This window comes from Penicillium chermesinum (genome assembly GCF_028974085.1).
Source record: "Penicillium chermesinum strain IBT 19713 chromosome Unknown utg000004l:1.0-3345178.0:1.0-3348027.0, whole genome shotgun sequence".
Lineage (NCBI taxonomy): Eukaryota > Fungi > Ascomycota > Eurotiomycetes > Eurotiales > Aspergillaceae > Penicillium > Penicillium chermesinum.
The window spans coordinates 2434318-2457353 of NW_026695314.1; the positions used below are offsets into that span (position 1 = coordinate 2434318).

Here is a 23036-nt window from a genome sequence, read left to right on the forward strand (position 1 = left end):
CGGCTCGCAGCTTTTCGACAGAGCTATTGGACAAGAGGATCGGGAATATGAGGATGGTGTCGAAATCTCTGCGGATGGCTTGGTGCACCCGAACATTACCATTGATTGTACGCGAAAGCCTAACCAATCCTCATTCTTCACTTACTAATTCAATCCAGTTTCTAATGGTGCGGTACTAATGCCAAACACACTCTTTATGCAACAGGTCACAAGAGAATCATTAGATTACTATTTGGAAAATTTGGAACGTGACCAAACTTCGGCTGAACCTCATTACTTGTGCATACCCAAAGGTGATTCAAGGCCCTATTATTATGTACGAGGCTAATTTATTTCTCCTGCCTAAGGCACTTCTATTCCAAACTCATTGGCCCTTTTTCGTGAGCGCGATTCTCGCTTCTCTCTACAGCCTGCGCATCCCATGTCACTGGATAGTATGTTCAACAAGTAACCCGGGAGAGACATAATTGCTGACAGCCAAAGGCCTAAATAAAACTTTGACTCAGTTCTATCTCGACGCTGGGGTTGTTTTTGATCCGGACGACTGGCTTGAGAGGCACCCTTACCACGAGGCATCTTTCGATGAGAAGGAAGAGTGGATGAACAAGTGAAATAGCGCGAGGCGGAAGAATGAGCCTGATCGCTATTCGCCTGGAGGAGGCCTCATGGGTGCAGGAAAACGGATGTAAGATAAAAGTATTGCAGAATCTCCTAGTCTATTCATAAAAAATATTTCAGCATGATGCTTTTCCAATTGCGACCGATTCGTAACAAGCTGGTCCTGCTCACCTCTGCCGGGCTACAAGGCCCAAAGCAAGGCCACTAGAAATGGTAGACAGGAGGCAGACCTCCGATGTGACTCGACCAGGCTGTGACCCACTTGATTATCTCTACAGTTGCAGAATGAAAAAGTACGAGCTTCAAAGAAGTTAAAGAATTCAAAACAGCCTATTTTACCAGAAAGCAGGTCGCGTTAAGCATATTCTTAGAGCCACTGCATCACATCCATCCCAAAATTATAGCCTGGTCAGAATAGTCTCCAAAATCAAGCTTAAACATAGTAAGGTCTGGATGAATGTGGAAAACTTGAGCTTCGTGCTTCTTGGTTGTGGTGGTTCCACCCTTCCCCGCATTTATGGTTCATCAGGCTCATCATCAACTTTTCGTGCCAACTATGACCTTAATGCTCCTGTGGGATGAACCTTGCCAATTTACTTCAGTTTTAGTTGAAATCTCTACGAGTATTTAATTGACACAGAAGCCATCCTTCACCGCGTCTCTTGGGCCCTCTTTGGACGCACAGCTCCTGCAACTACATACATGTGACCAATCACTTGTGCGTTTGACAGGGCCTGATTGCTTCATGTATTCCTCATAATAAACCAATCATTTCATATCGGCGTGTGGAGCACTTATTTGCCCCTCCCTTATAAACCCCTCCTGGTCTCCCAGAAGCTACACCTTTCCCATATCATCTATTCTAAATCCTCGATTTAGGATATACTACTGATCATCATGTCTCACGTTTACTTTGACATCCTCTACACTGACCCATCTGGGGCTGGTAAGAGCTAATTGAAGCATCTGGAAGTCCATAGCTTACATGCTTCTAGCCACCCCCTGGGGTCGCATTGTCTTCCGCCTCTATGACGACGTGGTCCCCCAGACTGCGCAGAACTTCCGTGCCCTCTGCACTGGCGAACATGGATTTGGCTATGCGGGCTCCAAGTTCCATCGGGTCATTGCTGGCTTCATGGCACAAGGTGGTGACTTCACCCGCGGAAATGTAATCTCCCTTCAAAGACGCATCATTTATTGCATCGAGCTGACTCGGGTTGATTCGCTTAGGGAACCGGCGGCAAATCTATCTACGGCGAACGATTCCCCGATGAGAACTTCGCCCGCCGTCACGATAAGCCATTTTTGCTTTCCATGGCCAATGCGGGCCCCAATACCAACGGATCCCAGTTCTTCATCACCGTAAGTGAGATGGAATTTTATACGGTCGGTCGACCTAACCCTGACAGTTTACCCCAACTCCTCATCTCGACGGAAAGCACGTTGTCTTCGGAGAAGTCGTGGAGGGCCACGATATCATTAAGCAGATGGAGAGCAAGAGCTTGAACAGCTCTGGCCAGACTTCTGGCACTATTACCATTGCGGGCTCTGGTATCATATAGAGGAGGTTGGCATAAAATGGGGGTCTGTGAAGAGCTACTGTGCCTAGAACCTTAGAAACCAGCAAAAAGAACTCATACGTCTCCAGACGACTCTTTGTAGTTGGAACAAGAGTCATAGTGAATAAAAAGTCACCACTGGCGCTCCACAAGCTCGAAGGTCTCTCAAAGATCGTAAGCTAAGTGATAACGCGTTTTCTGTAGGAGCCCGTGAACACATCCTGATAGCTCCTTTAGGCCTCTAGAGAAATTTTGATGCGCGAACTATGTTTGAGGAGATAACATGGAAGATAATTGACATCAATCATTGTGTTGTCTTCTTCGATCCATCAGAACTGCCAGAGGAACATCATCTTCATCATAAAACTCCACATCCTCATCAACACCGAAATCGCGGAGCCGTTCTCCATCTGCATTGCGCCAAGACTCCTCTCCTTCATCAGAGTTGTCGCCGTAGGTGGGACCAGGTCCCCGCTCGTCATCACTCTTATAGTCCTCCTTTGCAAGTCGCTCATGGAACCGCTTACGTCGTTGAATTTCCGCCGATAGATTCTTGCACCGCAAGTCTTCCGCCTGACGTCGTTGAAAGGCTTCGACTGTGTCTCTAGCGGATGAATAGGCTTCTATAAGCTGCGGGTCCTGCTCTTTAGGGGGATTCACTGGCCAGGGAATCCGGTCCGGATCCGGCGGGGGCCATGAGAGTGCCGGGTCTAAGGAGTTAGCCAAAAATTACCATTTCACCGGGGGAAGAGATCATCGTTTGTACCTTCGAAGCCATTAGTCGGAAAGTCCCAACCTGTATGAGGCTCGGGGGTAGCAGCCAAAGGCCAGAACCAGCTCAAGACCTACGAACCGATTAGCTCAATTCTTATCGGAAATAGGGCAGACTAACGTTCGGACTTCCTCCCATGCCATCCTTGATGTTGGTCCAGAAGCTCATATCGTAGGGGAACTCTTGCTTCCGAATGCGTATCTTTACCCCGCCGGGGCCCTCGAGGTAGCCACCCATGACCCGAGCTCGTCGAACAAGAGTCACGTGCCGTTCAATCTCCCAAGATTCAATAGTGGTCGTGTTGAGGGCCATGGAGTAGAGGCTGCGTACGAGAAGGATAAACAGCATGAATAATGTAAAGCTATTCAGCACAAATAGCACAAATAGATGAGCAAGTTGTCCAAGGCTGGGGCCAAGATACTAGAAACTCATTAGAAAGAAGCCCACTTGATCAGAGAAGCATCCTTACACTCGGCATGTTTCGGTTCTCCCAGACAATAGAGACACGCTCCCAAAGACAGGTCTCGAGATAGGACATGCCGGCAACTGTATAAAACAGGAACCGAATAAAATGAGGGAATGTGAAATGCGAGACGCAGTTCGTAGTCCACGGACAATGGTGGTCCATTTTTGGAATGCATCTGGCTCAAGTTAGGACCGCCCCGCTATCAAAACCAAAGCTCATACCTTTGGCAGGTCTTGCAGTGATGGGCCCGAGGGGGTTTGAAGGCCTCGCATCTACGGCACCAGCGTCGAGCACTGGCTTGGTCCTGTCCCCGTTTATCGACGCTGGCAACCTTCCAATTTTCAGGGAGACGGCCAGGGTCTACAAAGCATGCTCTGAAATAGCAGATCCAAATACACAGAGCGAAAATATTGATTGTCCATATCTCGTCTTTTCGGAGTGGCGCGGATTCGAAGCAGTAGAAAAAGTATTGAGACGTGTAGGCCAGAAACGCGATCAGCACACTGACAGACGGGATCGCAAGTTGAGAAATCTCAAAATTCTCACATAGCGCCATCGTCACATACCCAAGATCCACTAGTCCTCAAAGCAAGAACTGCTGAGGCAAGTCGACGTGTTGTTTATCGGGGCAAATCTTCAGCATGACTAAGCAGGGTGGAATCGCCGACTCGAACGCCAACTTGCAACTCTCAGATGACGTATCGCTTTCTCTGGATCTCTGACCAAGTCTCGACGTGAATGGCATTCACGGTCCGAATGGGGACGCCATAGGGTCTTGGAATTATGACTAGCTGATCCGGGCTGCCCAGCATGCCAATTGAGCCTCTTCCTAAGGCTACGGTCCGAGCAATTGGATCTACATCTGTCATCTCAGATCCTTGCTCGGTAGTCAAAGAGCTTATAGACAATGCTCTGGATGCGTCTGCGACTAGTTTGCAGGTTGAGATCTCACAGAATACCGTGGACGTTGTTCAGCTGAAAGACAACGGACATGGAATTGCACCAGAGGACTATACGTGTGTCTGCAAGCACACCTTCACGAGCAAAATCCAAACGATTGAGGATCTCAAAAACATCGGTGGTACCTCCTTTGGCTTTCGAGGAGAAGCTCTAGCAAGTATTGCAGAGATGTCTGGCGGCATCACTATCACTACGCGGGTTGCATCTGACATCACCGGGTCGTGCCTCTCCTACGGACGAGACGGCGAACTCATGAAGTAAGTAACCCCTAGGAACGTTGAATCATGCTCTCTAATCATAATTCGAGCAGGGCCCAGAGGGCTTCTCACCCAGTGGGGACCACTCTCCGTATAACAGACTTCTTGAAGAATATCCCGGTGCGCAGACAGACAGCATTGAAAGGCGCTCCAAAGACGCTCATCAAGATAAAGAAGCTCCTCCAGACTTACGCCATCGCTCAGCCCTCTAAGCGCTTCTCGCTCAGGGTACTAAAGGCAAACAATGAAAATAGCAACTGGGTGTATGCTCCTGGTGTGGTCGCGAGCATTCCCGATGCCGTCACCAAAACGTTCGGTCGTGATGTGTCTTCCTGTTGTGTAGTCAAGAAAATGCCTTCTGAGGCGCTAGAAGACGAAGAGAGTACGCATGATCAAGGCTATCGTATCCTTGCCTTCCTTCCAAGGCTAGACTCTGGTAAGTACCCTATCAACTTATAGCACGGGCTCGATGACTGATTTGTCCAGAATTGTTCAAAGTGAATGGCACCGGACAATTCTTTAGTGTGGATGGTCGTCCTCTATCTACCAGTAGGGGTGTTGGGCAGGAGATTGTCAAATTGTTCAAATCCTACATCCGTGCAGCGGCTGCACGTAATGGAGTGACGAAGGCCATCACCGATCCCTTTTTGTGCGTCCAACTGAGCTGTCCGCAAGGCGCCTATGATGCCAACATTGAGCCCGGCAAAGATGACTTGCTGCTCGAAGACCGTGAGCATGTAATCGCGCTGGTTGGCAGTTTGTTTTGTGATTTATACGGTCAACTACCCGAGTTAGAAAAGAAAAGCCCGAAGAAAACGCAAGCGGTATCGATGAATGAGAGCGACCGTTTTGATACTCTGTTGGCTTCTCGTCGCGATCAGCAGCCCGATATCCAGCCTGCAGAAGCAACTTCTAAACTTACTCAACGGCCTACAAAAACTGTTTCCACGTTGGAACTCATGACTGAAGCTTTGGATACACCTGAAGCCCAGGTGTCTAGGGATGAGGAGCCTCAGGTAGGCTCTCGTACTTCTCAGACTTCTACCCAGGCGGCAAGTAGTCAAGGACCTCGCTGTATCAATCCTTGGTCTATCACACGCCTGAATGCTTCTTTTCACACCCCGAGACGGGCCTCCCATGCTACAATTTCGGAACGAACTCCGGATAACTCTTCACCGGAGCAGGAGCGTGACAGAGCCATACAACAATCTAGCCAGTTAGCAGAGCCAGAAAGCCCCAATTTTCCGAGCCCTGCATCTTCGCGGCTGGCCTCAACTTCCCCACAGGCACAACGAACTCATCCTCCAGCTTCTCAAGAAGCTGCTGCTCGGGAAAGCCATCTGTTGAATAATCCCAAAAAGGTGTCAAGAGAGCGTGATCGGGAGCGATATGGCAACGGAGCCCTTGATACTTGGTTTCAACGGCTCACTCAAACCTCAATTCAACAAGGTTTTTCAGGGCCTTCATCTGAGCTCGATGAAGTGGCGCCGCCCCTTTCTCAGCTAGCCCAGGAGCGTTTTGGATCACCAAAAAGGCCTATCCCAGAACATGCCGTCGCGGACGCTTCTCCCAGTGGTGAGCAGCCTAATGATTATGTTGAAAACACATCGTCAGAAGGAAATGCCTATCAGGGCTCCATGGACAGCGGGCGCGGCTTCCCGGTGCTCGAAAGATGGGCAGCTAATCTGCACGAGGGCTTCAATCCAGAGAGCCAGTCCGAATTGGACAAGGCACTTGACTTCGAGAAGCGAAAGAAAGAAGCCATGCGTATTCATCGCCTCAACTCCCGCGGGGCCAACTCCTCGCAGAAGAGCTCGGCTTCCTCGCATACACCTCACCACAATCGATTTCTTAAAGCTAAAGCTGCTCTCTCAGCCGAAGATCCGTTCGCTACAGTAACCACGTCTAGAGAATTGGTCTCCCAAGATCCACGAGCATATCTACTAAACCAGCAAAGCGACCAGAGCGGCACCGACCTGCCTGAAGGGGGTAAATCCCGCCGGAGTCACACCCGGCGACTACCCTTTGAGCGCGTCCCAGATGGATGGAATATCCACGACCTGGGTACCTCTATCCATGGTGAGATGCATCGAGTGAAGAAGCAAATGGCGCTCCTAGCTTCATATGACTCGTACATGAGCTCTGGACATGACGAATCACCATTCACGCCGCGCAATCTCAATTCACTAGTCCCATTCTGGAACGAGCGAGTAAACAAACTCTTGGGTGGATTCAAAGACGGCAACCAATCCGAGCCCCAAGCGCCCAGAAGCCCGGTGGAGCTTTCGGAAAGTCTTAATAATCACATGAAGCAATTCTCATCGACGCACAGTAATGGCGATGCGCAGCACTGATCGTTGATGATCTGAGTAGTTCCTCCGACTCTTATATCATAGATCCACTATGCCCAGCAAATATATTACAGTATATTATCGATGAGAATCATTCTTGAAGATATCATAGTCACAGCCAACTCTCATGACTCGTGGCTGATCCAAACATAAACATTAATTACCGAATGCGGCTAGGGCCTTTCAGCGCTGCGCTGCACGTTCGATGTTGTAGACCAATTATAAGGCGTGGATACTATTTTGCATTTTCAAAGCCTGCATACATGCATAGACACGCATAATTTGGCAAATGCAAGATAACGGTTGCAGAGCTTGTTGCTGTAGCAGCATGTTCAATGGCACGGTTGAAGATTTCGGGCGAGATATAGGTACGTCAAGAATACTACTTCCATAGTGGATCCCATTAATTATCGAATATTCCCTTGGGGCTACGTCCAGTGTTTTCAATGTATGTGTGCAGCCAGATCAAGTTTTCCGGAGACTCGTTATTCAAGGAGTGGGAAAAGCAAAGATGATCGACACTCCGCGTATCCCGTCCTGCAGTCCATGGTGCCCGGATTTTCCTGCAGGATTTGCGAATACTCAAAGCTAGGAAAATCAAGCCTATTACTCCGTGTTTCATTCTTCTACGCCGGGTTTTAGTGCCGTCGAATTTGCAACCTTGCATGAATCAGATTCAGCTCGCCACGACCCTAGGGGGGACCCCAATGAGCTTAGCATGATTTGCCGAGCCAATCAGCGATGTCACGAGGGACAAGGAGTCCAAAAACGAGAGCACGGGATTTCCGCTCATCCTGCTCCTTAGTGGGTCTCATCGTATGCAGCTTGCAAGCTGTTGGGAGACTCCGAGCACTCTAGTCCAAAGGGCTGAAGACGTAGTAAGGGCTCCTCAATCGAACCAGATGAACCAAGACACTCAGATTCCGAAGGGCCCCAAGCGTCAAACACATCCCAGTCAGCTCAGTCTACCACAGATCTAGATCCTGAGCACAGATCCCAGATCGGGTAGTTTCCTTCCAATCTCTCCTTTTGTGGGTGAAGAGTTCCGCCTCGGCTCCACTTTGCTCCACTTCTCCCCCGAGTCCTACAAACTCTCTCTGCTCCATCTCAATCATTCCAAGACGCTGGAGCTGGTGGAGCTACAGACGACAAAGCTTTGCACAATCTCTGCAGAACGCCAAGGTCGGAGGTTTTTCTTGCTAGCCAGTGGAGATGTCGAAAGGGCCGTGCCATTGATCAAACCTTCTGCTCGGCCGGATCATGAACCTGATCTGTGATTCAGTCATGCCTCTAGCGCTAACCCGCCCGTTCTTGACTGTATCGCGAACACTCCCTGCAGATCAGCACCGGATTCGACGCCACCACGCCGCCAAACTTGCGTCGAGCCCAATTTCGGCCTCCTTGCTAGCCAACAAGTGCCGTATTATAGACTTTTAGCCCGCGCACGCGGGTCACCCCAAAGCATACGCTCTCCACGGGCTCTGTCCTGTCATAGCTGAGCTCTATCTCTTGGCTTATCCCAGGCCAAAAAGACCTGCATGTCTCATCCACTTTGCCTACCCCCTTCAGGTAGGAAAAAACGCCCATCAGCACACGAAGTAGGGTCAACATGCCAATTTCTGCACCCGCACGATGTCATCTGCGCCTATCACCAGTGTAGTCACATCCAATCATACCCTGCAGCTGGCCGGTTGATCCGGCTGTCTGTTTTGCAGCTACAAATGCAGGACAGGCGCCCCGTACTCCCCGGCTTTTTCCTCTCCTTTCGACGCGTCGTGACATTCGCCTGCCTCACACACCCGGCCAGATTACACATCAATCATGGCACAAGAAGAAGGATCAGGAAACCGCAGCCTCTTGCGCAGGTTGATTGAAGCCGTGCTTGATCGCAATGAGCAAAAGTTTCCCCCCATGATGGCCCACGCGACTGCTGCCCAGGCAAGGAACAATGCCGACCTTGAGGCAGGGAAGCAGTGGAACACCGCGAGAAGCGATCCTGAGGCTCTCATCCCGACGAACGACAAGCTTCTCATCTTCCGTGCTTTGACTGGCATCGACAGCGTCCCAGCCCTCACCCAAGGCGGGCATCTCCTCCGTAGCGCACCTAACGTGGGTATCTACACTCGTGTCGTTCGCAACGAGGGCACGGCCAAACGCGCCTATACCATCTTCAACTGGCTCATCAACATTTGTCTGAGTATCCAGATTGTTGTGGCCGCAGCTGTCACTGCCGTCGGTGCAGCCAGCGGCCCTCACGCCGCCGTCACTGCCTTCGGTGCCATCAACACGATCATGGCTGGTATCTTGACCTATCTGCGTGGTACCGGTCTGCCAGACACCATGAAGGCCTACGAGAACAAGTGGAAGCGTATCCGTGAATACATCGAGCAACGGGAACGTGAATTCTGTTTGGTGGGATGCGACCTTGATGTGCAAGAAGAAGTGTTTATCGTGGAAAGCATGTACCAAAGCCTCAGAGCGGAAATGGAGACATCGCGCAACAGCGGCGACACCAAGGCCGTGCAGCCGGATGACCCTCGCATTCGTCGCTCGCTTCTCCCAGCCCACAACGAGCTCAGTGGCCACCATCCGGATCAGACCATCACCAGGCGCTCAGAAGCTCTCTCTCCCAGCGGCACGTCGCACATCCGCGACGAAAGGGAAGCACCTGTCAGCCCGGTTGCTATCCCGGAACGCGTCCTGGATAAGCAATAGGCGGCATCATACCAAGCTGCGTTCCGGCTTCGGTGCTTGGCCCATCACACTTGTCGAGTAGCTGGACCTGACGCAGCATCGACACAATGACCCACATATACGGTCGAAAACGGAGCAAGCGAGGTCCAGACTGCTTGGTGTAGAAATGACCTCGCTCGTCCTCGTCCTCCGGTCCCCAAAACTTCTTCAATCATCTTTACCTAATTGCCAGCCAAAGACCGGCGTTTCATGTCTCTATTCTCGCCTATTGGCGAGCGAACATACCATCTGGGCGGCGTTCTTCTGGCATATATACCATGTCGGTTATGGAGATCAATGTTTTTAATGCCTAGAAACAGACCTAATTTCAATTCTCATCGAGTGCCCAAGCGTAGAACTATACGAAACTCCCGAACCACGGGGCCCATCCGGGTAGTAGAGCCCCGCCGCGCTAAACCGATGAAACCCAACCAAACAAAGAGAAAAAGGGAAAAAAAAAAAGGGAAAAAAAAAAATATTACCCAACTGCCGCCCATGACTCAAGCCCTGAAAAACAAACGGCCCGCCCCTGAGGCTGGCAACAACCTCCCAATTCCATCCGATCAGTAGCACAGCAAGATATAAATATTGCCCCGCGGACCAGGAACAGAACAAAAGGGCAAAAATACCCCCCTTCTAAAATGTCAGCAGTCGAACTGGCCACCCCAGCCGACGCCCCGCATCTCACGGAGATCTTCCTGGCCGCATTCTCGAACGCCTTCAACCGCAGGTTATTCCCGCCCACAGCCGAGGTACGAGAATGGTTTGCAGCGAACGTGCTAAACGGAACGGGCACGGCGCCAGAAAACGAGATCGTCGTGAAGATCGCAGACCCGACCACAGGCGAGCTAGCGGGGTTTGCGAAATGGGTGCGTGTGGCGGGGGCCACTGGCGGGGACAGGAAGGGCCAGAAGCTGTCCTGGCCGGAGAGTAGTGATCGCGCGCTTTGTGATTTGTTCTTTGGGACTATGGAGAAGGACCATGCGCGGATTATGGGGGGGGAGGGAGCATTATTGTGAGCCCTTTTTTTTGCCCCCTTGTTTTTCAGTAGGGTAAGACGGGGGAGACACTAATTATGGGCAGACCTTGATCTTCTTGGTGTTCATCCTGCTTTCCAGGGCCGTGGGGTTGGTGCGAAGCTGTTGAACTGGGGGGCTTGCCCGTGCCGATAGAGAAAAAGTGGAGGTTTATCTGTCTAGTTCGCCGGAAGGGAACGGGCTCTATGTGAAGAATGGGTTTCAGGTGCTGGATTCCTTCACACCGTTTCCTGGTTACGAGCAAGTCAATATGGTGCGGCCGGTCCAGAATTGATGCCGCAAAAGGTTACAGTTGGTGGTCGAGGGCTTCCGAAGGGAGCCCATGGACTGGATCAAACCGGGTTTCCTCTCTTCTTCTATGGAGATAAGACCTGGGCAGTCGAGGCACCATTGATCTTGGGTAACAGCGTGGCTACTTTAATTCCTCACCCGTGGACTTGGAGGGCGTGCGCTCGCCACTTCACATTAAGGCAATTTGGTCAGGAACCAGGAAAGTTGGATATGCAGAGCGAAGAGCTTAGGACGCAGCAAGACTGGGCATTATGCACACATCGTCACATTATATGCGTAAGGAATAATATAATATAAATCACAGCCGAATTCAATCGCGGAGAAAAAGCAAAATTCGCTCATCAATAATCCGAGTAAGTATCGTAATGACCATAGCCGTTCGCATGGGCCTGGTGCCAAGCATTATTTCGTAACCGTCGTTCTGTCGTACCAAGTTAGGGTGTGCATCCAAAGAAAGCCGTGAAGGGGAATAATCCATACCTCTTTCAAAATCGCGCCAGCGCTTCATCGTGATTTTGGTGCTATCAAACTCGCCCTCGGCACCGCCGTGGCCCTTGTCCTTTTCGCCATCCGTCTTGCGGGTATCGCCCCAACTGAAATCGTCAAACTTCCAGAAGGCGTACACCGGAAGGACGAAGTTCCAAATGGGAAGGGAAAGCAGGTAAATGAACATCCACAACACATAGACGAGTCGATGGGCCGTAATGACGATCAAAACACCGGGCAAACCGAGAATCAGCGCTAGCAACACCAGGGGGATCACTTGGACAGGCTTCTTGACGATGGAGGATACTATGACGTAGACGGTGAATGAGATAGCCGCGGGAAGCACAAGGGTTCCGACCAGTTCAATGAAGATGACGAATTGCATGCTGAAGCAGAAGGTTCCGCACAAGTCCTGGACGAGAACCAGCTCGAACAGATTGTGCACGGTACTGTTGATCCAGCGACGACGTTGAGACAGCAGGACCATGAATTTATCGGGGACGACAGTCTTGCACACTGCCTGGGGGACGAAGATCTGCTTGCGCTTTGGGAAGGTCTTGAGCATCAGGGTGGTCAGGTATCGATCCTCACCCAACAGGAGCAGGTTCTTCTTGTGCAATGTGTCCACGACGTTCTCGGAGTAGTGTTCTACAATGTCAGGGTTGGCAAGAATCGGCACCCAATAGTTCTGGCCGCCCTTGGGAGCTTTGATGCGATACATGGAGAAACAACCGGGAAGACAGGTAACACCGCCAAAGACGGACTCGAAGGACTTGGCTTGGTGGTGCGAAATGAAGTATCTAGTTTCTTGTTAGCCATGGGTTAGAAGAAACGATAGGTGGTCAGAAACCTACTCAAAGACCTGAATCATAGTGACCCAACTATCGGTCTTATTTGCGATCTTAGTCTCGCCGCAAAGCCCCATGACTTCCGGATCCTTGACCATGGCAGAAACCATGTGCGTGAGACTATCCGGGAAGACCTTGGTATCGGCATCCACCATGAGGACAACCTCGTAGAAATCAGGGGGGATGCCGGTCACCTGCCAAAGGCCGTTGAATATTTCGAATTCGAGTTCCGTCATACGTTCGTCGAACATGACCTTCTGTAAGAAGGACATAAGGATGATTTGACTGTCACGCTTGCCTCGGTTTCCGGGCTTCGCAGCTTTCGCCTCGTCGCGGGTGCCGCACTTGACAATGACCATCATTGGAACGCGCTGCTGCTTTTCCGGAGGGATGATCGACGTTTCACCATAGTCGTAGAATCCCGTGTAGACCTTGGACATGTTGTGACGCTTGGAACCAGTAGCCACGGCCACGTACGAGAAAGGCTGCACCTCCGCAGGGGGAACGACATGGTCCTTCACCATGCTGAGCACGATATCGGGGGTGGAAAACTCTTCTCCTTTTCCTTTGATGATCCCGTCACAGATCACCAAGATTGTTTTGTGACTGTTGGGATAGTCGGTCATAGCGATCGAGTCGAGCGTGCTTCGGATTCCGTCTTCACCCTCGGAATAGCAGGTCACCAAGCAGATTGCATGTGCCAGCGGGAAGCCAAAGGGCTGCCATTCCGGCGGTGGCTGTGGAACCACTGCCTCGTGAATGGATCCAGCTGGACCTGCGCCGTCATAATCGGAAACGACGTTATATCCAGATTCTAGCTGACCGGGGGTAGCTAAGCTGGTCCTACTTGCGGCGTGTCGATTGTCCAGCGTACCACCGCTACTGTTGTGGCTTTGCTTGTAAATCGTCGGAGTGGCCGTAGAACTTGGCATGAGGCGAGTGGTGGAATTTTGGCTGGCCATGGTGACATAGTGCGGACGCTGCTTGCTGCCACCTGCACTGCTTGCGGTGTATGGACTGGAAAACCGAGATGTGGTAGGGAGGAAGCTCGCGCGCTTGCTCATGCCGCTGGGGACTGGAGGATCGGCCATCCGAGGACCCGGCCGGTAGATGTCATTTGACCAGTCTTCAATCTGTTGGTTTCGGGTTCGGGAGTCTGAAGGCATCGATGTGCTTTGGGGCTCAAACTTCTTCGCCAGGAACCACTGGAAGAGTACTGCGAACCCGAATTTGACAATCACGATGGAGAGAATGAAGATCAGGGAGACGTAAAGCACAACCTTGGAAGCGATACAGCCCACAGTATCTGTGTCGATGCTGCCTACCCTGACGATCTGTGTCAGACACTGGCCAATTTGCTTCTCCTCGCCACCCTGGAGATAGTACGTGAGATCAATGCCTCGTACGTCAGGGTTGGTACGGAGGTTGTCGAACTTGGCTGGGTATGTTACCTGGGATGTGTTGAACCAGCGCAAAAGGTCAAGGTCCAGCACGCTGCCCGAGTAAACAGCCAGGTTTCGGCTTTTGTTCTTCGTGTCTTCCCAAGTGAAGTACACATCGCCGTCCGGTTTCAACTTCCAGAAAGGCCTCCGCGCGGCGGAGCTGGTATGACAGGCATAACCCAGATAGTACTCGTCTATCAAGGTGTCGTTCACCTCACCGGTGCCATCTTGGTTGAATGCTTGACATGGAAAATACCATCCCAAGTCACCATTCGAGTTAGTCGGCACACCACCACCTTCGACAGCCTTGATGAGACCTTTGCATGCGCCATTCACTTCTTGGAACATGAAGCTCCCATCCCGGCCGCCGTATTTGAAGGGCAAGTCGTATAGGACATTCGAGCCGTTAGGGATACCGGCCGCGGCTGGGTGCTCAAACTTTGTCAGATCGTAGGCCTGGCCATGAAAGATCATGTATCCCTTATCAATCTCGTTAATCTTCAGACGAGTTGGTGGTGTCCCACAGACCGTCGCGGTGAACCCGAAAGTGAGAAACCCGACAAAAGCAGCAACCATCAGGATAATACTAATCAGCCCAATTTTCTCTCGCCACGCACTACGCTGCTCCTTCTTGGGCATGCCGAAGCACTTCAGAACAAAGTCCGGCACCAAGCAGCTCACCAGCGCACAGTATGTTGTCCATAGGTCTGGTGGGCGCACCTGCTCCATGGCCTTTTGTCGCACTCTATCCTCGACTGACACAGTCTTCGAAACTCGTCGCGACGACCTCCTCTTCTTCTTCGAGCGATGTCGGCTGGGCGGCCGATCTGATGAGTGAACGGTGGCCCCTTTCTCTCCGTAGACGGTCTCTTTCACCTTCATTTCCACGCTCCTTGAGCTATTCGTCTCCGCCTCGCCATCCCGCTCGAGCAATGGATCATGTCCGGTCGCGGAGGGGTATGTATTCATGTGGTGGGAGCGCTGACGATAGTGGTAGTTGGGCTGTTCTCGGTCGTCTTGGCGACGTTCAGGTTTCACCATGCTTTTCTTTCGCCTTACATCGGTGGCCCGTTCCAAACGTTCGTCGTCGGTGTCGACGTGCTTTCGCTGGCTATGTGAGCGTCGGCGACGATGGCGGTGGGATGTTGGGGAGGTCGTGGGACTTTCGCTGTATGCTTCGGAATCGGCCTCTCTGCGACGCCGCCGCGAGGGTTCGCGAGAGGTTCGTGCTTCCTCACGCCTTGGGGAGGCCTTGCCCGGCCTCTGGGGCGATGACATATTGGCGCTGTAGGGGCGTGTCAGACGATATAGGGTGGATCAATAGCCTGCTGCTATCACACTCACTTCTAAGAGGTCTGTCGCATGCGCAGGACCTTGAATGAGCGATGTGGGATTTTCTGGGTAGGTGGATCAATCAGACCATCCCCGCCGGGTAAACAAAGGACGATCAGAATCGGATCGGTGGCCGATGCAATGCGAGCAAAGTACACCTTCCGGTCCCCTTGTGGTTGTTTGAGTCCCCAAGTCCCCAATCTCCTCGAAGAGCGAAAGTCCGGACCGGTACAGAATGACGAGAGCGGTCCCCCAACGTCACTGCAGGTTCCTCGATGTAGCGATCCCTGCGGTCGGCCGGTGCAACGAGTGGAGACAATAAACAAGCAGCGGGCCGCACGACAGCCAATCGAAAACAAGATGATCGGCCGAGATCAATAAGCCGACGCAGTCTAGAGAGACCGACAGAGATCCAAGCTAGAGGAGCGAGTCCGTTCAGGCACGTTTGGGATATTCAAGTTCGCAAGTGCTCCTAGGTTGGCCGGTGACCAGCGGAGTTTTAGCGTCTTGGTTCTAAAAGGACTCGAGACAGGGGGTTGAATCAATACCATACGAGGCGTATTATATTCGACCGCTCCAGCCCCAGAATGAGCCGTGTGCATGTTCCAGTTGCTGATGAACAGGGGGTAAAGTATACGATCAGTTACGCTTGTTTTGTAAGGACGGACCTCGGTAGCATCCAACCGCACCCTATGTGCTAGCAGCTGGAACAGAACTAGACCAGTACAACAATACTTCTTCGAGCCAAATACCCACCAAGGCTCAGAACCCGATTCGCTCCAAAAGTGCTGGCAGTGAGCCGTGGACCCTGAAGATGAAGCCAGGGACAAATCATGACCACCCGCGGCGCTGGGACTATACCAAGCTTGGTCTAATCTGCACCTCGCACGGGGCATCTGGAGCCGACCGGTCACGCGCAAAAGCCCAATTACTTCTAGCTCCGTTATTTTGTTAGTTCTAGGCTAGTAGTTCAGAGGCACACTAAAAGTGCTATTCCTGGTCCCCGCCACGTTACGAGAGAAATGGCTTGAGTCGCACGGCTTTTTTGTTTTGTCTCTTATCCTAAGCCCTGCGATCGATTGCGGAACCCTCTGCGGCCAGTGGCTGTGGGTCTAATTTTTCCTTTCTCTATCCACAGTGGTAGTCCGACAGAAATAGGCGAGGACGTCAGTTAATAATCTACCGTGACAAATGACCTCAAAAGGGCGGACCAGAGCATGCTTGTCCTTTTTAGGTGGATGCATGCGCGGCTGAGGCGTTGCGGCTCCCATGCTGTAGACTAGATGGCCTGGGTCAATCAAGCTCTAGAAGAGTTCCAAAAGAGGGAGATGTTCGTGTAATATGGATCCCCGAGGACAAAGCAACTTCAAGTTGGGGCTCAGTCTTGTGCGCCACGATGAGACCGACTGGACAACCGTGGCTATGGGCCCGATCTAACATTCTATGCCATGTACTGGTCACCCAAGAATGTCCGATTATGTTTATAGTGACCGGACAAGGAACTCGTGTATAATGGCCGGGGAAATGGGATGCTCGGACAACCTCCATACTTATTGTTTCATCGAAATTATTGTGTGACGTGCTTATCCCGGATTCGCTGTACTGTGAACTCTGTAGCCCTTGGAAACTCAAGAGCCTCCAAGCTGGAATTCGATGGGGCTCTAGACGCAGGCGATCTTGGATTCTCGGACCAGATCTAGAGCGGGGAGGCGTTGGCATGCGCCATGGTCTGCGGGGGGGGATTCCACCCAAACAGCCCCAACAAGGTAACCCCGAAACGGCTCCGAGGGTTGGGTGGCCTAAATATAATAGACCTTGGGCTAGTAAAAGGTGCTGTTGATGCGACATTATTCCCGCAAGGAGCGTGCATGAGCTCGCGGGAGGAATCATGAACGTGCCACTTTCCAGGATACCAAGGTACGCAATTGCCGTAATGCGGAGCTAAGAAGGCTCTACGAGGCGAATGACTGGGCAGCGAGGAATGTGATTGCTGGGTTTCCAAGTCAAGAAAGTTGGCTCACTTGAGCTGAGCCGGAAGCACCGGGGGCGAACCTACGAACCTTTGCATCAATCGCACTCATGCAGCTAAATTCCCCGTTCGAACTAGCTGCTTGCCCCAATCCGTCCCCACTGCTATCGAGGGGCGCGATCATCCGAGGCCTCCACTTGTCAATTGTATGAGGATTTTTAGGCCGGTAGCTTTTGGCGTCTATACGAACAAAGCAGGCCAGGTTCCCCTTGTGTATTTGGCCTGTAGTGGCCGTTCTGGAGCGAGTACAAAGAGAAGCGAGCAGGAGAGAAGCGAAGGTTCAAAATTTTCGGTCTTCTTCGTAGCGCTGGAACATTCTGCAGATAGGCTTATCAGCAACCATGTCTCGGATGTCTTGACTGGAGTCCATCCGTCGTACACTGCAGGCAGCATGCTGACAGCCTCAGCCATGCATTGGCGTTACTGGGTGGACCTCCGGGCCATACGAGTGGCCGATGACCCCATGTGCCAAGATCCTATAATTCTAGCACACGAAGTAGTTACAGCACTGGATGATCCAATCAAGGCCTCCTTTGCGCAATGGACGAGATACGGGGCATGATAAGTACGGAGTTTAGGAGAAAAGAAAAAAAGACAAAAGAAAAGAAGAGAAAAATCAAATAACAAGCGAGTCAGGGAGCTAACTCGCGATGCCAAGTGGGGAGGCGGGTGCTGTGTCGCGCCCTCTTTGTTGGCTGAAACCCTTTGGCACTCTTCCTCCCCTCACTTTCTGAATACTTCACTGGGGTCTCTCCCCTTCCCGAGGATTTTCAAGAGGTTTCAGCCCGAGAGGCGATCGACTGGATCATAAAGTGAGAGTGACTCCAAGGTAATGCAGCCTTCCTGGCACCCAGGCCTCTTTTCTAATTGTCCGCAGCAAAAGATCCACTGCACTGGGGCTACCCGACTCCAATCCTTTGGCTCCAACATTACAACGCTCATTGGAAGATCAACGAAGAGCGCTCTGTCTGCCGTCCATGTCTCCGCAATAACCAGCGCCCTCCAATTCGCTCCTCACTTTCGTTATTAAGAAGAGCTCCTGCCTGTCATTCGGCCTCCTACTCGCTCCAAAATGGCTTCCTCGGTGGCCCACGACCCTCTCCCTTCTCCCCCTCCAGCCTACCTCCGAGAAACGCCTCCATTCACGACGCAAGAATCAATACCCCGAACTACCCCGGATTTGTCGCAAGGCTTCTCTTTCGCTGGGGCGGCAGTCAGGTCCATGACCCCCGACCATGACATTTTGCCGCCAATCCAACATTCCCCTCGCGCCTCAGTCCGAATTGATACCGGTGCAGACATACCACCGGCTTCCACGGTGAAGATCGAGACCTTGTCCAATGGCCCTCCAACTCCCCAGCTGGAGCTTTCAAACTTGTCTATTGATGATCTCGAGTTTCCTCGGCACACATGGAACCCATTATACCAGAACCGTAAAGATTCATCGCAAGCTGACGCTTACCAAGCACATACTTATGGCCATACCCCAGGTAGTAGTGGCTCATGGTCAATAGTCGATTCGCAATTGAAGAGTGAGGCTCAAGAAAAAAGCCACCATCCAATCGATCACAATGGGAACAGTCGCCCTAGCTCCCCAGGGAGCCTAGAAAGCACAGATCTGGTGTCCGAGGGATATGAACCTCTCCCGTACCATCATCAGCAGCTGGAGCAAGCCGCGCAAACCCCAAAACCAATACTTGGGGCGGGCTTGGTTGACCACCCGGCAGGGTCCACAGGGAACTTGCTCGCGCGGAATAGGATGTCGCAACGACCGCTGTCAACGTACTCATCCGGATCTGATCGCGGACCTGGGCATCGTCGCAATCTCTCTGCTTCACCATACCTACACGCTCGATCCTCGTCTCGAAACTCCGCGGCTTCGGCGGACAATCGGTCAGCCTCCGCTTTGGACCTCCTCAATACCTCATATCCTCAGCCTGGGCCCACGGTTGGTCAAATGGACAATTCGCACCTACAGGCTTCGGTAGGCAATAATGCGTCTCTTCTCAGCCATAAGCAGACATTTGAGATGTACCTTGCCAATGTGAAGAAGACGGATGAACCGGCTGTCCTGTACGAGTTTGCCGTTTTCATGATCAACTCAATGCGTGAAATGCCAATGGGCGACCTAAAGGACGACAACAAAATCAGCCGTGTCAGACTCCTTCAGGAATCGAAGTCCATCCTTCAACGGCTTGCAGATCGCAGCTATCCTTTCGCCCAGTACTATCTTGCAGATGGATACGCATCGGGGCTGTTCAACAAGGATAAAGAAGACCACGAACGCGCGTTTCATCTGTTTAAAGCGGCTAGCAAACACGGGCATATCGAAGCTTGCTATCGCACAGCGCTGTGCTACGAGTTCGGTTGGGGCTGTCGGGCTGACGGTGGGCGAGCAGTACAGTTTTACCGACAGGCCGCATCCAAGAACCATCCTGGCGCAATGCTCCGCATGGCAAAGGCATGCTTAGCCGGTGATATGGGCCTGGGAAAGCGGTACAGGGAAGGAATCAAGTGGCTGAAGCGTGCAGCGGAGACATCCGATGCCCAATATAACTCTGCGCCCTACGAGCTCGGTATTCTTCACGAAACAGGTTACGGTGATGATGTTTTCCCAGATGCTTCTTATGCGGCACAACTCATTACCAAGTCTGCAGAGCTGGGACACGTCGAGGCTTGCTACCGAATGGGCGATGCATATGAGCATGGCAAACTGAACTGTCCTCGCGACCCGGCTTTGAGCATCCATTTCTATACTTCGGCTGCGCAGAACGGCCATGCGCTCGCGATGATGGCTCTTTGTGCGTGGTATTTAGTAGGCGCTGAGCCAATTCTAGAGAGGGACGAGGATGAAGCTTACGAATGGGCTGTTCGAGCTGCCAATCTCGGTACGAACCCAGGCCCATTTACCATTCACATGTACGATCCACTAATGTCGATTCTAGGGCTCGCGAAAGCTCAGTATGCAGCTGGTTACTTTACCGAAACTGGCATTGGCTGCCGACGAGACGTCCTGGCAGCAAACGTGTGGTATGTAAAAGCCGCTGACCAGGGCGACGCACGCGCGAAACATCGCCTTGCGGTGATTCGCGCTGCCGCCGATGGCGTGCCTCAGGTAGCAGAAAAACGTACCGGCCGTCTTTCCAAGTCTGCCAAAAATGATGGTATTATCTGCATATCCCAATGGTCCGAGGGAGATTCTGACTCGTATACAGATCCTGAGAAGAGCAAGAAAAAGCGCTTCGTCATTATGTGATCTCGGAAGTAATCACTTTTTCTCGACCTTGCACCCTCTCTTCTCTATCACATCCACTTCCCCTCGATACATTCAGTTCATTCTGCGCACACCATCTTGTATATTCACTTTGCCGGAGGTGTGCTACCTCTGGTTACGGAACCAGTGGTTCATGATTATGTATAACGAGCTTCCATCACTTGGCTGGCTTCCTATTGGCCTTTTTTTCGGCAATTCTTCTAGCATCATGATGAGTACTTATTGACTTGGAGGTTCTAGCACGGTTCTGTTCGCGGAGTTTAGATATGCTGTTTTCCTCTTAAGGCGGGGTTCTGTCACGAATTTAATGCACACTCATGTCAGTTGAACCATCCATGTATTCTCAGGATAATCTCCAGTGCCTAGGCCCGGGAAAATACTCAACTGTTCCTCCTTATTTCCATGTTATTTGTTGGACTGATGCTGGCAGGGCATAAAAATGCGAGCATGTTCCCCCGAACACGGAAATTAACAGAATGGCACCATATTGTCGATATTACGATTCGGACCATCAGTTCCATTCGGGTACATACTTATGTCAAGATTCTGTTTTGGGCCCCCTTTGAATTGTGATCCATTCAGTCTCCAAGTAGCCTCACATTGGCGGTGAGAGTGGGAGAAAACATAGACTCGGAGTCGTCGTCTCTCCAATCGCCAGCGCCCGTACTCTGGAGCAGAAAGCCCTGAGGTTCGGTACTGGAGCCTAATGCGTGCCGGGAGATTGAGTATAATCATTTGAGCTCCACTGCCGGATATGGCCTCAAGACACCTCCAATATGGCTACCTTGGTGGAGGAAGGGTCGCAGCCTTATCGAGATTTGGGGGTATCTGGCCCCTCCGAGCCTCAACAGCGAACAAGCAGATAACAACCATGCCAGTCCTTCCATAGGCTTTAGTGGAGTCCAAATTGTGGGGATATCCCGTCGGGGGCTCAGTTCCCCCCCGAGGCTATTGAGCGGGGCGTGGCGGGGCTATAAATAAAACAGCATCAGTCAAGACCGCAAAGAAGAAGCTTACATTCATTGTCACTTCTGCTCACGTAATGGAGGTTCACGTAGTCTCAAAACTGGACAACAGCCAGCACAAAACCATCATACTTCCTGATGACGCTGAACTGGGCAAGCTCGGCGAATCCGCGATTCGAGTTCGCACACAGCTAGTCGGTCTTACATCGAATAACCTTTCGTACGCCCGACTCGGCACCGCTCTGCGATGGTGAGGAGGTCTATTAGCCATGCTTGAAGATAGCTCCAGCCTGCTAATGCCGAAACTGCAGGTGGGACGCCTATCCCGTACAACAATCTTATCCAGAGCCTTACAACGACACCGCGAGCTGGGGAATTGTTCCAGCATGGGGCTTTGCTGCCGTGCAAGAGAGCACCATTCCTGACCTTGTTACCGGTACGCTTCTCTGTGGCTTCTGGGCTACCTCAAATACCGCCGCAGACCTCAAACTCAAGCCAGGTGAGGCAACCGGGCACTGGATCGAAATTAGCGAGCACCGTACTGGTCTCATGCCGTTGTATAATCGCTACGTGGTGACCTCCGAGTCTCTGGAGTCACCTACAGAAGACCAGCTGGACCGCTTAGCCTGGTCGTCTGTGTTTCGCGTCTGGGCAGCTGGCTACTATCTTGATGAGTATGTGTTCCCGACCGATACCGCCAAACAAGCGCCCGTTCACCCATCAGGTGGGCTCGGGCTTCCATGGACTGCAGAAGATGCGGACCTCTCGTCGGCTGTTGTAGTGAACCTCGCGGCGTCTACGAAGACGGCGCGTACTTTTACGTATTTCTTCGAGCGGCGGGCGAAGGAGGCTGCTCCCTTGGGTCTGTTGCAGGTTACTTCCGCGGTGGAGGGTCTGACCCGGGCTACGGAGTTTGCCAAGCCTGTTTTCCCCTCGAATGCCGTGAATTACACGCAGTTGGAGAGTCAGGATACAGTGACATGGCTCAGGGAGCGGGCTCCCTCAAAGATTGTGATCCTGGACTACGGAACGCGCCCTGGTGGACTAGAGCGCTTACTAAACTTGGTCGAGAATGACTCCATTCTTCAAAAATCGAAGACGGTCATTATCAGCATTGGCACTCAGCAAATGGTATGCTATCCAGGATGCTTTCGCAGCCGCAAACTAACTTCCCTTTAGGTACTGTCCTCGGAGGAGACTCTCAAGGCGCAGGAGCAAGCGGCTGCACTGGGCAAGATCCAATACAATACTTCTAGCATAGAGGATGTCGGAATCGCCACTAAAGGTGAGAACGGTTTCTTCGAGTCCCTCGGCCCGAAATGGGAGCGGCTGCTTGACCAGCGCCACCAGTGGGCTCCTGATCTCAAGATGATATGGGGTGATGGCGTGTCTGGCCCTGAAGGTATCGAAGGTGGCTGGGACAGAGTTGCAAATGGACGTGTAGGGGCAGATGAGGCCCGAGTATACCGACTCTTCTAGATGCTATGGCGATATAGTAAGTGCTTAAACGTTGTAGTTACATTCATTAGCCGTAGGCACATCGGGTATTTGTATATCACGTCCTTGTGTCAGCCATCAATAGCACATACAGAGTCGATCGAAATGGTATTTCTCAG

General features: G+C 51.9%; 9 protein-coding genes across 9 annotated transcripts; 7 read left to right on the plus strand and 2 right to left on the minus strand.

Moving 5' to 3' along the window:
* Positions 1-421: 421 nt before the first annotated feature.
* N7468_005808 (uncharacterized protein) lies at positions 422-611 on the plus strand (the record flags this gene model as incomplete). The annotated part of the gene is made up of 2 exons (XM_058475104.1): positions 422-434; positions 484-611. 2 exons carry the CDS (start codon positions 422-424, stop codon positions 609-611), a joined length of 141 nt encoding a protein of 46 aa, XP_058330844.1.
* A 904-nt stretch (positions 612-1515) lies between these two features.
* Positions 1516-2180, plus strand: N7468_005809 (uncharacterized protein; the record flags this gene model as incomplete). Its single annotated transcript, XM_058475105.1, has 4 exons — positions 1516-1564; positions 1614-1786; positions 1849-1980; positions 2028-2180. The coding sequence occupies 4 exons, from the start codon at positions 1516-1518 to the stop codon at positions 2178-2180; spliced, it is 507 nt and encodes a 168-aa protein (XP_058330845.1).
* A 297-nt stretch (positions 2181-2477) lies between these two features.
* Positions 2478-3971, minus strand: pfa4 (putative palmitoyltransferase with autoacylation activity Pfa4; the record flags this gene model as incomplete). The annotated part of the gene is made up of 4 exons (XM_058475106.1): positions 2478-2816; positions 3070-3369; positions 3419-3590; positions 3637-3971. 4 exons carry the CDS (start codon positions 3969-3971, stop codon positions 2478-2480), a joined length of 1146 nt encoding a protein of 381 aa, XP_058330846.1.
* Positions 3972-4225: 254 nt separating this feature from the next.
* N7468_005811 (putative DNA mismatch repair protein) lies at positions 4226-6986 on the plus strand (the record flags this gene model as incomplete). The annotated part of the gene is made up of 3 exons (XM_058475107.1): positions 4226-4632; positions 4686-5068; positions 5119-6986. 3 exons carry the CDS (start codon positions 4226-4228, stop codon positions 6984-6986), a joined length of 2658 nt encoding a protein of 885 aa, XP_058330847.1.
* A 1818-nt stretch (positions 6987-8804) lies between these two features.
* N7468_005812 (uncharacterized protein) lies at positions 8805-9698 on the plus strand (the record flags this gene model as incomplete). The annotated part of the gene is made up of 1 exon (XM_058475108.1): positions 8805-9698. The coding sequence occupies one exon, from the start codon at positions 8805-8807 to the stop codon at positions 9696-9698; it is 894 nt and encodes a 297-aa protein (XP_058330848.1).
* A 659-nt stretch (positions 9699-10357) lies between these two features.
* On the plus strand, positions 10358-10735 carry N7468_005813 (uncharacterized protein; the record flags this gene model as incomplete). The annotated part of the gene is made up of 1 exon (XM_058475109.1): positions 10358-10735. One exon carries the CDS (start codon positions 10358-10360, stop codon positions 10733-10735), a length of 378 nt encoding a protein of 125 aa, XP_058330849.1.
* Positions 10736-11385: 650 nt separating this feature from the next.
* On the minus strand, positions 11386-15098 carry chsF (chitin synthase CHS3; the record flags this gene model as incomplete). The annotated part of the gene is made up of 3 exons (XM_058475110.1): positions 11386-11465; positions 11525-12330; positions 12385-15098. The coding sequence occupies 3 exons, from the start codon at positions 15096-15098 to the stop codon at positions 11386-11388; spliced, it is 3600 nt and encodes a 1199-aa protein (XP_058330850.1).
* A 3155-nt stretch (positions 15099-18253) lies between these two features.
* chs3 (putative chitin synthase activator (Chs3)) lies at positions 18254-20437 on the plus strand (the record flags this gene model as incomplete). The annotated part of the gene is made up of 1 exon (XM_058475111.1): positions 18254-20437. The coding sequence occupies one exon, from the start codon at positions 18254-18256 to the stop codon at positions 20435-20437; it is 2184 nt and encodes a 727-aa protein (XP_058330851.1).
* Positions 20438-21497: 1060 nt separating this feature from the next.
* Positions 21498-22899, plus strand: N7468_005816 (DUF2855 family protein; the record flags this gene model as incomplete). The annotated part of the gene is made up of 3 exons (XM_058475112.1): positions 21498-21670; positions 21732-22551; positions 22600-22899. The coding sequence occupies 3 exons, from the start codon at positions 21498-21500 to the stop codon at positions 22897-22899; spliced, it is 1293 nt and encodes a 430-aa protein (XP_058330852.1).
* Between the last annotated feature and the right edge of the window lie 137 nt (positions 22900-23036).